This window comes from Dromiciops gliroides, chromosome 4 (assembly GCF_019393635.1).
Source record: "Dromiciops gliroides isolate mDroGli1 chromosome 4, mDroGli1.pri, whole genome shotgun sequence".
NCBI lineage: Eukaryota > Metazoa > Chordata > Mammalia > Microbiotheria > Microbiotheriidae > Dromiciops > Dromiciops gliroides.
Genome location: NC_057864.1, coordinates 256,166,320 through 256,178,766, shown reverse-complemented (window position 1 = coordinate 256,178,766; position 12,447 = coordinate 256,166,320). Strand labels below are relative to the sequence as shown.

Below are 12,447 nucleotides of genomic sequence, written 5' to 3'. Positions count from 1 at the left end.
GAGCAGTGGTGCAAAACTCACATGGGAATAGGAACCAGTAAACCATAAATCATGTGGGCTGCACATTGACATAGACAAAACCTATTGATATTATCTATTTTATTTATTTCATCAAATATTTCCCAATTACATTTTGATCTGGTTTGAGCCACCCAGGAGTAGTGTATGATGTCACATGAGGCCTGTGGGCTGGATTGGACACCTCCACTGCAGGGTGTGCAAAGGTGTCTGGAAGGGGAGGCTGGAACCTGGGAGTAAAGTACTTGAAGTGCCCAACAGAAGAGTGAGATTTGATTTCGGAGCCAAAAGGGACCCCTAGAGGTAATTGAATTGGGGAAGGGGTGGCAGAGAGTGATAAGGTCAGAACTTCCTTTAGGAAAATCACCCTGGCTGATGTATGGAGGTTGGGTTAGAGTAGGGAGAGGCCATATAACTATGATCGATTCTTTTGGCTAGAGTGATTATGGAAGGTTTAATGGAGGTGGTGACATTTGAGCTGAGCCTAGAAAGACAACTAATATTGTGATGAGTAGAGATGAGAGAGAGGGAATGCCATGTCTGAGAGGAGGGTGAAAACAGAAGGCTGCAAACAGGTGATCAATTAACAAGCATTTATTTAGAGCCTATTATGTGACATGCCCTGGGGATACGGAAAACAAAGCAAAACAAAACAAAACAAAAAAAGAGCCCCTGCCTTCAAGGCACTTACTTTCTATCAAGTGAAACAATGTACATACACACACATACACACACACACAAGCATGCATATTCATCCAAAATGAAAGGCAGTTTTTAGAGGGTGCAGGTACTAGCATGAATTGCTTCATGTAAAAGGTGGAATGTGATCTGAGTCTTGAAGGAAAGGGTGCTAGGAGACAGTAATGCAGAAGGAATGCATTCCAAGTCTAGGAGAGAGCCTGTGTAAAGGCCTGGACATAGGAGATGATGGAGTATTGGGTGGGAGGTACAATAGAAAGCCCCTGGAATGTGTCTGGACTTTGAGAGTGCAGGAACAAAATAAGGCTTGAAAAGGTAGGTTGGGACCATCTTGGAAGGCTTGATAAGCCAAGCACAAGAGAATTTTACATTTCATCCATGAGGTAACAGGGAGACACTGGAGTTTATTGAATAAGGACCTGATGTGGAGAGGCCTGCAGTAAAGGAAAATCATTTTGGAGAAAGGGTTGGAGTAAAGAGAGACTTAGGGGAGGGGAGACCTATTAGGAGGCAACTGCAATAGTCCAGGGTCTGAACCGAGGTGGTAGCTGTGTGAGTAGAGAGAAGAGCCCAATTGCTGTGGAGATACAAAGATTCAGAGGTGACATCCTGAGTAAAGAAGGTTCAGAGAACAGGGAGGGGGACTTGTGGAGAGGAGATGTTGGGAATAATTTCCTTGCAGTGTTTGGTTATGTGTGGACTCCCAGAGGAAGGGAGGTGGGGCAGAGGATGGACATCCTGAAAGGCAGCAGTGGGTGCCATGAAAGGACGACTGGCCTGGGAATCAGGAGGCAGGTGTTCTAGTCAATGAATTTGTCTCCCAGCTGGGGCTGGGGGAGCGGAATGGTAAAGCCGTGCATGCACGCAAAGATCAGCCTGATTCTTAGAAGAGAGGAGCACATGCAGCCACTTTTACCCCAGTGCCCAGCCAGGGTTGGGGGTGACTTTGATGCCAGGTAGGGCTGACCTGCCTCTGGGTCCCCCGCAGAGCACTTCATGGAGCAGATGAAGAATGAGTGTCTCTTTGTCAATGGGACTGAGCACGTGCGGTTTGTGGGGAGACTCATCTACAACCGCGAGGAGATTCTGCGCTTCGACAGCGACGTGGGGGAGTTCGTGGCCTTGACCGAGTTGGGGCGGCCCATTGCAGAGCTAATGAACAGCCTGCTGGAGGCCCTGGAGCAAGCGCGAGCCCAGGTAGCCAGGTGCAAAGACAACTATAGGCTGTTAGAGTCCTTCTGGATGCAGAGGAGGGGTGAGTGGGAGCAACGGGATGGGAGGGGTGGATAAAAAAAAAAGAGTGGAGAGTGGAGAGGAAAGGGGAGAGGAGGGCATGAGGGGAAAGAAAGGGGAGAGGAGGGGAGGAAAGGAGGATGAAGTGAGGAAAGGACCGGAGGCAAACGGGAGGAGAGAGGAGAGGAGAAGGGAACAGTGAGTGGAGTGTGAAGAGGGGCAGGGCAGAGTGAGGGGAGACAGGAGGGGAGAGGAAGAGAGGAGAGGAGAAGAGATCAAAGGCTTCTTCATCAAGAATCTTGTCTAATTCACTGGGATCTGATCATATATCTACCTATCCCAAGGCCACCTGGCTTAGGAGTCAGGATACTGAAGGCCTAGACTTTTCCCAAGGGCATCCTCCTTCCCAGAGATTTCTTCAGTGGATTTACTGGGGGCCTGCTCTGGGAAGGAGCCTGCTGTAAAGTTGAGGTGTCTGTTCATAATCAGAAAAGCCACCTGCTACTAATTATGATCCATGTCCCTTAGTGCTGGTGTGTCCAAGGACTTATGGGGCTACTTCTTGCTGTCTAAAATGTCTAGTCAAATGGAAATCCTGCCCACATCTTGGAATTGGGATGAAAGAGGGACCTGATCCTGGTTTGGGATGAGGTATCAGGAAGGACGAGGAGTAGGAAGATCTCCTCTGGCTCTCTCACTCAGGATCTTTCTTTTTTTCTTCTAGTTGGGCCTGAAGTGACTGTGTATCCATCAAAGATGGCTCCCCTAGGATACCCAAATCAGCTTGTCTGTTTTGTTACTGGTTTCTACCCTGGGGACATTGAGGTCAGATGGTTCCTGAATGGGCAGGAGGAGACAGCTGGGATTGTGTCCACAGGCCTGATTAGTAATGGAGACTGGACCTACCAGATCCTGGTGATGCTGGAAATGACCCCCAAGCATGGAGATGTCTACACCTGCCAAGTGGAGCACTCCAGCCTGCAGAGCCCTGTCATTGTGGTCTGGGGTGAGAAGCAGCTCCTGATCCTTCAGACCCAACATTCCTGAGGCCATGAGAACCACCAGTTCTGGTCTCCTGTTGCCCTCCCTTCTCCTCTAGGACATCTTGTGCTTCTGCCCAGTGCAACCCCCTTAGTATGGTGCAGAGCTGAGGGCTATGGGGACCTAGGACCTTGGCATCTTCAGTGACCCCAGCACTACAAGCTAGCCTACTTTGGGGACTCTGTATCAGCCTGTATGTTCCTTTCCCCTGGGATGGGACAACTAGGTTTCTCTTCCTCTTTCCCTTTAACCAACTACTCAGGCTCTCCTAGACTTGTCTGCTCACCACAGCAAGATGGCTCCTGGAGGGAGCATTGTATTTCTTGGTGTGTCTCTCCCATAGAAGCACAGACCAGATCTTCCCAGAGCAAGATGTTGACTGGAATTGGGGGCCTTGTGCTAGGGCTGATCTTCCTTGGGCTTGGCCTCACTGTTCACCTGAGGGATCAAAAAGGTAAGAAACCTGTGGGAAGGCCCTGAGGGCCCCATGTTCTCTCCAAGGGAGGAGGTGGGGACTGGATTTTGCTGGGACTGTGAATCTGGTGCAGGGGTGTGGAGGTTGTCTGGCTCTGGTCAGATCTCAGGTATCAAAGGGTTTTGGAGAACCCCTTTTCACAAAGGTAGCTCTTTGGGAGACATCTTGTGCCCCAGCTCTGGGAGCCCCCACACACCCAGAATTATAGAGGGACCTTCTTAATCCATTTTGTTCTACTCTCTTCTTTTATACTGATCATCAAGGTTTTGTGTGAGCATTTCTATCTGTCTCATCTCCCAGGAAATCAAGGCCAACAACCAACAGGTAACTTCTTCTACCCAGGTGGGGCTTGGTTCTGATAACTACAACCTTTTCTCAATAGGTTTTGAAGCTAAGGATGCCCTTGGACCCTGAGAGGGAAGAGATGAGGCTGTTTATGGGCTCAGGGTCCTGTGAATGACTCACCACTGTCCTCTGATAGTCTCCCTCTGACCACTGAGGCTGAGTGTCCCCTGGAGCTGGCGTTTCTCCTCCTGGCATCTCTCCCAAACGTGGAATCCACCTGCCTGTATCCAGGATGTTAGCATTGCTGATCCCTTCCCTGGACTAGCTCCTTCCCTGTCTCTGTCTGGACTCTGTGTGCATTGCCTCTCACTGTACCCCTCCTGTTGTGTTTCCCCAGCTACCCATATAGGGCCTTGGCTGCTATGGGGCAGAACTGTCCTTCACCCTCATAGATACACATGCTGCTCTATGGTCATTTTGGCCATTTTTCTCCCTTGAGTCTTTTCTCCAGTAAATCAGAAGGAGGAGAATCCCCTGGTGTTAGGCACAAGAAAATAGCAGAAGTGTAGAGAGGGAAGCAACTTTAGTACTACCATAATCTGTGATATTCATGTGGTTAATCCCTCCAAACATGCAGATGAACACACAGCCTCCCCCCCCCCCACGCCAAAGCCTTGTTATCCTATGTGACTTTTGTACCTGCCCTCCCATAAACCCTTCATAGATGTCTGGTACCATTTCTCTAAATGGCTTAATGTCATGTGGATGCCAGTGAAGATGTAGGTTCTCCACTGGTCATTGCTCACATTCTCTACAAGATAGCATCACTTCCTTTTTTGGTCACACATCTCTGATGATTTCCTTTATGCTCATTCTCCCCCTTAGTTCTTAAAATTAGTAATATGCTACAGCCTACTCACACACATACACACATGTCAATGGTGTTCCTCAATATCCCCCCCTTTTAAATTAAAGTTTTATTGCTATGCTTTGCTTTTCTCTCTTTTTTTATTTACAAATATACCCCCTCCCAACCTCCTCTACCCACTGAGGATTCATTTGTGTCAAAGATAAAAAAAAAGAACCCAAATAATTCTGTAAAAACCAACCACACTTTTGTCTACTGTCTTTGACAACCTATGTAATATTTCATACTCATAGTCCCCCATCTCTTCAATAAGAGGAAGCAAGTTCAAAATCTTCTCTATGGTCAAGGTTGTAGTTACAGAGAGTCCACTTCCATGTTATTGCTCTTTGTTTACATTGTTATACTCCTCATCTATATTATTTTCTGGATTCTGCTTCTTTTCATGTGAATCCTCCCATTTTCTTACAAATTCCTCATGTGTCTCATTTTTTGTATCATATTAATATTCCAATATATATGTGGTCCTCAATACGTTTAGCCATTCCCAAATTTATGAATATCCCATTTCTTTTCAGTCCTTTGCTACCAGAAAAAAATGCTATAAATATTTGATATCTGAGATACATTTTTGTATATGGCTTCTTTTGGAATATATATATGCAGCAGAGGATAAGAGGTATAATGACTTTAGTTATTATTTTTGTTCAAATTGTTTTCATAATGGATGGACCAACTCACAAGTTCATTAAGAGTAGACCCAATGTGGCTGTCATCCCAGAGTCCAGCTAATACTAACTATTTCCATATTTTGTCCTCTTTATTAAGCTTGTGGGTATGAGATGAAGCCTCAGAGTTGTTTTGATTTTTATTTCCCTCATTTTTAGTTACTTACAAGAATGTATTATGGCGGGGCAGCTAGGTAGCACAGTAGATAAAGCACTGGCCTTGGATTCAGGAGAACCTGAGTTCAAATCCAGCCTCAGACACTTGACACTTAACTAGCTGCGTGACCCTGGGCAAGTCACTTAACCCTCAATGCCCTGCAAAAAAATAATAATAATAATAAAGTGAATTATAAGAATGTATTATGTTTAGTAATAGCTTGCTATTCTTTGGAAAAATTTACTCATATCTTTTGTCCAATTTTGTATTAGATGGTTTTAGTCTTGGTTTTTGACAATTGTTTTAGTCACCTAGACATTGGGGTTATCAAATGTTTGTCAGAGATAATTGATGCAGAATTGTACCTAACTGGCACTTTCCCTTATTCTAATGTGTTGGGTTTTTTTATTCAAAAGCTTTTTAATTGGCTTGCTTATCTGTTGTATTCTCTTCTGACAGTGATTTGATCAACATGGATGGCCTTTGTCATAGTTGTGACAAAGCACCTCCATTTATTCACTGGGCACTGTCCATGGTCATAAAGAACAATTTTGGTAGAAAAGGGAGTCTGTTATCACTTTCCTCCCATTTGAGAAAGCACTGTCTGAGATCTTCACTGAATTGGTGCTATTTGGAGCCCTACGTGGATGTATGAAAAGGGGAATTGATAAAATTTCCCTTCCAGTGTTCTCCTTCCTCTTACAGGTACATGATTTCTGTATGAATGATTGTGTGGTAAGCTAGCTGCCACACCAGAAAGGAACAAGGAAATTTGCCCACATCGAGATTTTGTGTGTCCTAATGTGGATTGTCAACACATTTTATTTTTAGCCAGCAAAACTCTGTTGGAAGATCCCAGTGGTTTGTTGGTTTCTATATCTTGAGTTGGAGCTACCAGAAACTAAACAAGGATTGAGTTTTTCTTACATAGCTTAATGTTTGCAAATGTATATTAAAATTAATTATTGAAGCATTCCACATTGTCTACAGTTACTTTAAATAGAATTCTTTTTCCATCTCCCATTGCTGAGCTTTGTTGGTCATGTATAGAAATACTGATGATTTATGTGGATTTATTTTATATCCTGCAACTTTGCCAAAAGTTTGTTTTGCCAAAGTTGTTAATTATTTCAAGAATTTTTTTAGTTGATTCTCTAGGATTCTCTAAGTATACCATTATATCATCTGCTAAGAATGATAGTTTCATTTCCTCCTTGTACATTCCAATTTCTTCAATTCCTTTTTCCTCTCCTATTGCTAAAGTTAACATTTCTAGTACAATATTTTTTTTAAATAGAGTTGATAATAGATATCCCTGTTTTACCCCTGATCCCACTGGGAATTCCTGTAACCCATGCCAATTACATTTAATATTTGCTAATGGTTTTAGGTAGATGCTGCTTTTTTTTTTTTTTTAGTGAGGCAATTGGGGTTAAGTGACTTTCCCAAGGTTCACACAGCTAGTAAATGTTAAGTGTCTGCGGCCGGATTTGAACTCAGGTACTCCTGACTCCAGGGCCGGTGCTCTATCCCCTGCGCCACCTAGCTGCCCCAATGCTGCTTATTATTTTAAGGAAAGCTCCACTCATTCCCATGCTCTTCAATAGGAATGAGTGCTATATTTTGTCAAAGGCCTTCTCTGCATCTATTGAGACAATCCCATGATTTTGGTTAGTTTTCTTATTCATGTGGTTGATTCTGTTAGTCTTCACAATATTGAACCAGCCCTTCATGCCTGGTATAAATCCTACCTGGTCATAGTGTATTACCCTGGCAATGAATTGCTGTAATCTCCTTGCTAATACTTTATTTAAGATTTTTGCATCGATATTCATTAAGGAGATTGGCCTATAATTTTCCTTTTCTGTTTTGCCTCTGCCCTGTTTAGGCATCAACACCACATCTGTGGCATAAAAGAAATTTGGTAGAACTCCCTCTTCCCCTATTTCTCCAAATAATTTGCATAGTATTGAAATTAATTGTTCTTTAAATGTTTGCTAGAAATTACTCATAAAGCCATCTGGCTCTGGAGACCTCTTCTGAGGGAGTTCATTGATGGCTTGTTCAATTTCTATTTCTAAGATGGGCTTATTTAAGGATTTTGTTTCCTCCTCTGTTAATCTGGGACATTTATATTTTTAAATATTCATCCATTTCATTTAGATTGTCAAATTTATTGGCCTACAGTTCAACAAAATAGCTCCTAATCATTGCTTCAACTTCCACTTTATCAGTAGTGAATTCACCCCTCATATCTTTGATACTGGTCATCTGCTTTTCTTCCTTCTCCTTTTTAATCAAATTAATCAAAGGTTTATCTATTTTATTGATTTTTTTAAAAACTAGCTTTTAGTTTTATTGATTAATTCTTTAGTTGTTTTTTTTACTTTCAACCCCATCAATTTCTCCTTTGATTTTCAGAATTTCTAATCCAGTATCTAATTGGGGATTTGTAATTTGTTCTTTTTCTAGCTTTTTTTAGTTGCATACACAATTCTTTGATCTCTTCTTTCTCTATTCCATTCACACAAGATTTTAGAGGTACAAACCCTCCCACAAAGAACTGCTTTGGCTGCATCCCACAGGTTCTGGTATGTTGTCTCATTATTGTCATTCTCCTGGATGAAGACATTGATCCTTTCTATGATTTGTTGTTTGACCCACCCATTCTTTAGGATGAGATTATTTAGTTTCCAATTAATTTTCAGTCTATCTTTCCATGGCTCTTTATTACAAGTAATTTTTAATGCATCATGTTCTGAGAAGAATGCATTGACGATTTCTGCCTTTCTGCACCTGATCGTGAGTCTTCCATGCCCCAATACATGGTCAATTCTTGTGTTTGTGCCATGAGAAAAAGACACATTCCTCTCTATCCCCATTCAACCCTCTCCAGACATCCACCACATCCAACTTTTCCAAAATTCCATTCACCTTTTTAACTTTTTTCTTATTTATTTTGTGGTTACATTTATCCAGTTCCAAGAGGGGAAGGTTCAGATCCCCCAGTAGTACAGTTCCGCTGTCCATTTCCTCCTGTAACTCATTCAACTTCTCCTCCAAGAATCTGGATGCCACACTACCTGGTGCACATATGTTCAGCATTGACCTCACATCATTACCTATGGTTTCTTCTAGCAAGATGTAGTTTCCTTCCTTATCTTTTTAAATTAGATCTATGTTTCCTTAAGGCCTGTCTAAGATAAGGATTTCCAACCCTGCCTTTCCAACTTCAGCTAAAGCACAATGTACCCCGTTCCAACCTTTTACCTTTTCTCTGTGTGTATCCTTCTGCTTCAAGTGTGCAAACAACATACTGCAAGATTCTGGTTTTCAATCCATTCTGCTATTTGCCTTCCTTCCATGGGAGAGTGCATTCCATTCATATTCACAGTTATCATTACCAACTGTGCATTTCCCTCCATCCTCTTTTCCCCTTTGTTTGTACTCTTCTTTTCTTCTTTCACCCTATTCCTGTAAAGGAACTTTAAAAAAAATAGTAATACTTGCTTTTTAATATTTAAATTACTGAACATATTCATATATAATTTAACAAATAGAATTAATGATGAGCCTAAAACCATATATCACTATTTGTAACAATTTATCTACAACTTAATGTCACAACCCAAGTCAAATCTTTAATATACTGATACATAACTCCTTTACCCATGCCTAGAAACAGTCTCAAATCATTTATCTCACTCCATATAAAGATTCAGGTTTTCTAAAGTATCTTTTCATTGTTTTCCACAGGATTAGTCCTTTTTCTTTGTCCTCCCTTCAATAATGATAGAAAATAGTCTTTCCAAAACCCTATACTTCCTAACTCCTCAGATTCTTCACAGAATTCCTCTTGGAAAGTTTCATTATTATAATAATTCCCATAAAGAATTCCCATCTTCACAAGATTCAGTGATTTGAGAAGGCAAGACTGAGGATGCATTTCATGGTATGTGATAGAAGTTTAATTAGATGACTAGTTACCTGGAGCTTTGAGAAACCCATCTCCTCCTGACACAGAAAATGGGGCAACATGAAGTCATAACTAAGGTAGGACGTAGATGATGTCATTGATTGTCCTTCCTCCACATTGTTTCCCACCAAACCCCCACAATTACCTTCTTATTGCCTCCTCTATTTTCATCTCTCTTTTATTTATTGCCCTTTAGAATTTAAGCTCCTGGAGGGAAGGAGTTTCAAATCTTTATTGTCTTTGTGCTTGTTCTTATATTCTGAGCACTGAGTACAATTCCTGTCATGGTGTAAGATCCTAATGAGTGCTTGTGGCCTGCCTGCTACTCCCTCACCTGTCTGGCCAACTTTCCTCAATCCTGCCACCTGGTGGCTACATAAAGATTTCTTTTGGCACAATATTCCAGAGTTAAGTGTCATCAGACTTGTTTTAGATTGTTCAAAGCAGTTTTTTTAAATGTTATATGGGGGACAGCTAGGTGGTGCAGTGGATAAAGTACTGACTAGCTCTGCATTCAGGAGGACCTGACTTCAAATTCAGACCTCAGACACTTGACATTTACTAGCTGTGTGACCCTGGGCAAGTCACTTAACCCTCATTGCCCCACCCCCCAAAAAATGCTACATGAAGGAATAAAAGCTATTCCTTGAAAAACCTACTTCAGTCTACACCTAAATGCTCCTTTACCTCTTTCTTGGGGCATGGCCCTAAAATAACTTTGACCCAAAGGAACAAGCTAATCCTTCCTCCCTTGTTTATATCCTTGTTCTTGATGGATGATTTTACTATATTGGAAACTCTTGCATCTATCCTTACTGCCTAATTCCTTGGAGCCTTAGTCAAATGCCGGTGTCAAAAATGATAGTCTGGGCATCTCCAAGAAAAAAAATACCCCAAAACCTAGAACTTGGGAGGGAGGAATAATGGATCCTCACATGTTCCTACTTCTGGATTTCAAACTACTTCTCATTTTCTGATTTCCAAAGCCACTTTCCCATGATTAGTAACTACATTTTAAATCTGTGCCTTTCAGGATAATTCATGTTTCAACAAAAGTTAGTACCTTCTCTCACTGGCCCTTAGTGAAGAATGATAATATGACAGGAAGTGCATATGGAATTAGTTTGCAGCTAAGAGCAGACCTGGAAGAGTGACAACAATCTTAATATTTTTGCTTTTGCCCCTTTACCAAGTTGCTGATGACTGAATTTTATAATCACTCTCAAATGATGAGCTAAGATTCAGCAAGAGGCAATGTTTAAAGAGAACTTTCAGCATCAGAGGGCCTGGTAAGAAGCCCAGGTCAGTTACTGATGTGTATGTGTGTGCTTCTTTCAGATTCTGGACAATTTTTAGTGAGAAGGGTCCAGGATAGATATGATAGAAGGCTTTGACTAATTGAAAAGTCAGGATAGGAACAGAGACAATAGACTTTCCTCAGGTCATAGACCACCTTGGTCTCTTGTTGCCAAAGGCCTCATTTGCATAAGACTAAGAGGAGAAACTTAGAATTTAAAAAGTAGGAAAACCTGGAGCTCATAATGGTTTGCTGGTGATTGGACAAATGGTTTTATCTTGAAGCAATGATGATTTGGGAAACATACTTCATGGTCACCACAAGTCATTCAATCAGTCAATAAACAAATTATTCATTAGCTTAAAAAGGCCAAGGTCTCCCATTGCATCCAGAGTCATTGCCAGTCATCCTGACCTATGTTGCCACTGGACTCTGATGACTAGAGGAGAGAGTGAGGCTGATGACTTTGCATAGACCTGCCTCACTTAAATCCAGTTCACTTGGATATCAAGATATCACTCTTTTTTTTTTATTTTATTTTATTTTTTTTTTTTTAGTGAGGCAATTGGGGTTAAGTGACTTGCCCAGGGTCACACAGCTAGTAAGTGTTAAGTGTCTAAGGCCGGATTTGAACTCAGGTACTCCTGACTCCAGGGCTGGTGCTCTATCCACTGCGCCACCTAGCTGCCCCAAGATATCACTCTTAATAAACAGTATCTACCTAAAGCCATCAGCAAGTATTATATGCAATGGAGATAAATTAAGGCCCTTCCCAATAAGATAAGGGGTGAAACAGGGTTGTCCATTATCACCCCTATTATTTAATATTGTACTAGACATGTTAGCTTTAGCAATCAGAGAAGAGAAAGGAATTAAAGGAATTAGAATAGGCAAGGAGGAAACAAAACTATCACTCTTTGCAGATGATATGATGGTATACTTAAAGAATCCTAGAGAATCAACTCAAAAATTACTTGAAACAATTAACAACTTTAGCAAAGTAGCAGGATATAAAATAAATCCACATAAATCATCAGCATTTCTATACATGACCAACAAAGTCCAGCAGCAAGAAATAGAAAGAGAAATTCCATTTAAAGTAATAGTAGATAATATAAAATACTTGGGAGTCTACTTGCCAAGATGAACCCAGGAACTCTATGAACACAACTACCAAACACTCTTCACACAAATCAAATCAGATCTAAATAATTGGAAAGATATCAATTACTCATGGATAGGCAGAGCTAATGTAGTAAAAAAAATGACAATACTACCCAAATTGATTTATTTATTCAGTGCCATACCAATCAGACTACCTAAAAATTATTTTATAGAGCTAGAAAAAATAATAAAATTCATCTGGAAAAACAAAAAAATCAAGAATATCCAGGGAAATTATGAAAAAAAAATTCACAGGAAGGTGGGTTAGCGGTACCAAACCTGGAGCTTTGCTATAAAGCGGCAGTCATCAAAACTATCTGGTACTGGCTAAGAAACAGAGTGGAGGATCAATGGAATAGGCTAGGCACAGGAAATGCAGTAGTAAATGACACTAGTAATGTAGTGTTTGATAAACCCAAAGACTCCAGCTTCTTGGATAGGAACTCAGTATTTGACAAAAACTGCTGGGAAAACTGGAAGATAGTATGGCAGAAATTAGGCATAGACCA

General features: G+C 41.2%; 2 protein-coding genes across 2 annotated transcripts in view; one reads left to right on the top strand and one right to left on the bottom strand.

The window, feature by feature from the left end:
* Nucleotides 1-3,880, top strand: part of LOC122753463 (DLA class II histocompatibility antigen, DR-1 beta chain-like) — a 65,468-nt gene extending 61,588 nt beyond the window's left edge. Inside the window, exons 4-7 of the mRNA XM_044000854.1 lie at nt 1,706-1,972; nt 2,675-2,956; nt 3,335-3,445; nt 3,849-3,880. Of these exons, the coding sequence (XP_043856789.1) occupies nt 1,706-1,972; nt 2,675-2,956; nt 3,335-3,445; nt 3,849-3,880 (692 nt within the window). The remainder of the gene's footprint in view (nt 1-1,705; nt 1,973-2,674; nt 2,957-3,334; nt 3,446-3,848) is intronic.
* Nucleotides 1-12,447, bottom strand: part of LOC122755399 (H-2 class II histocompatibility antigen, E-S beta chain-like) — a 128,609-nt gene that overhangs the window by 66,122 nt on the left and 50,040 nt on the right. The window lies entirely within an intron of this gene.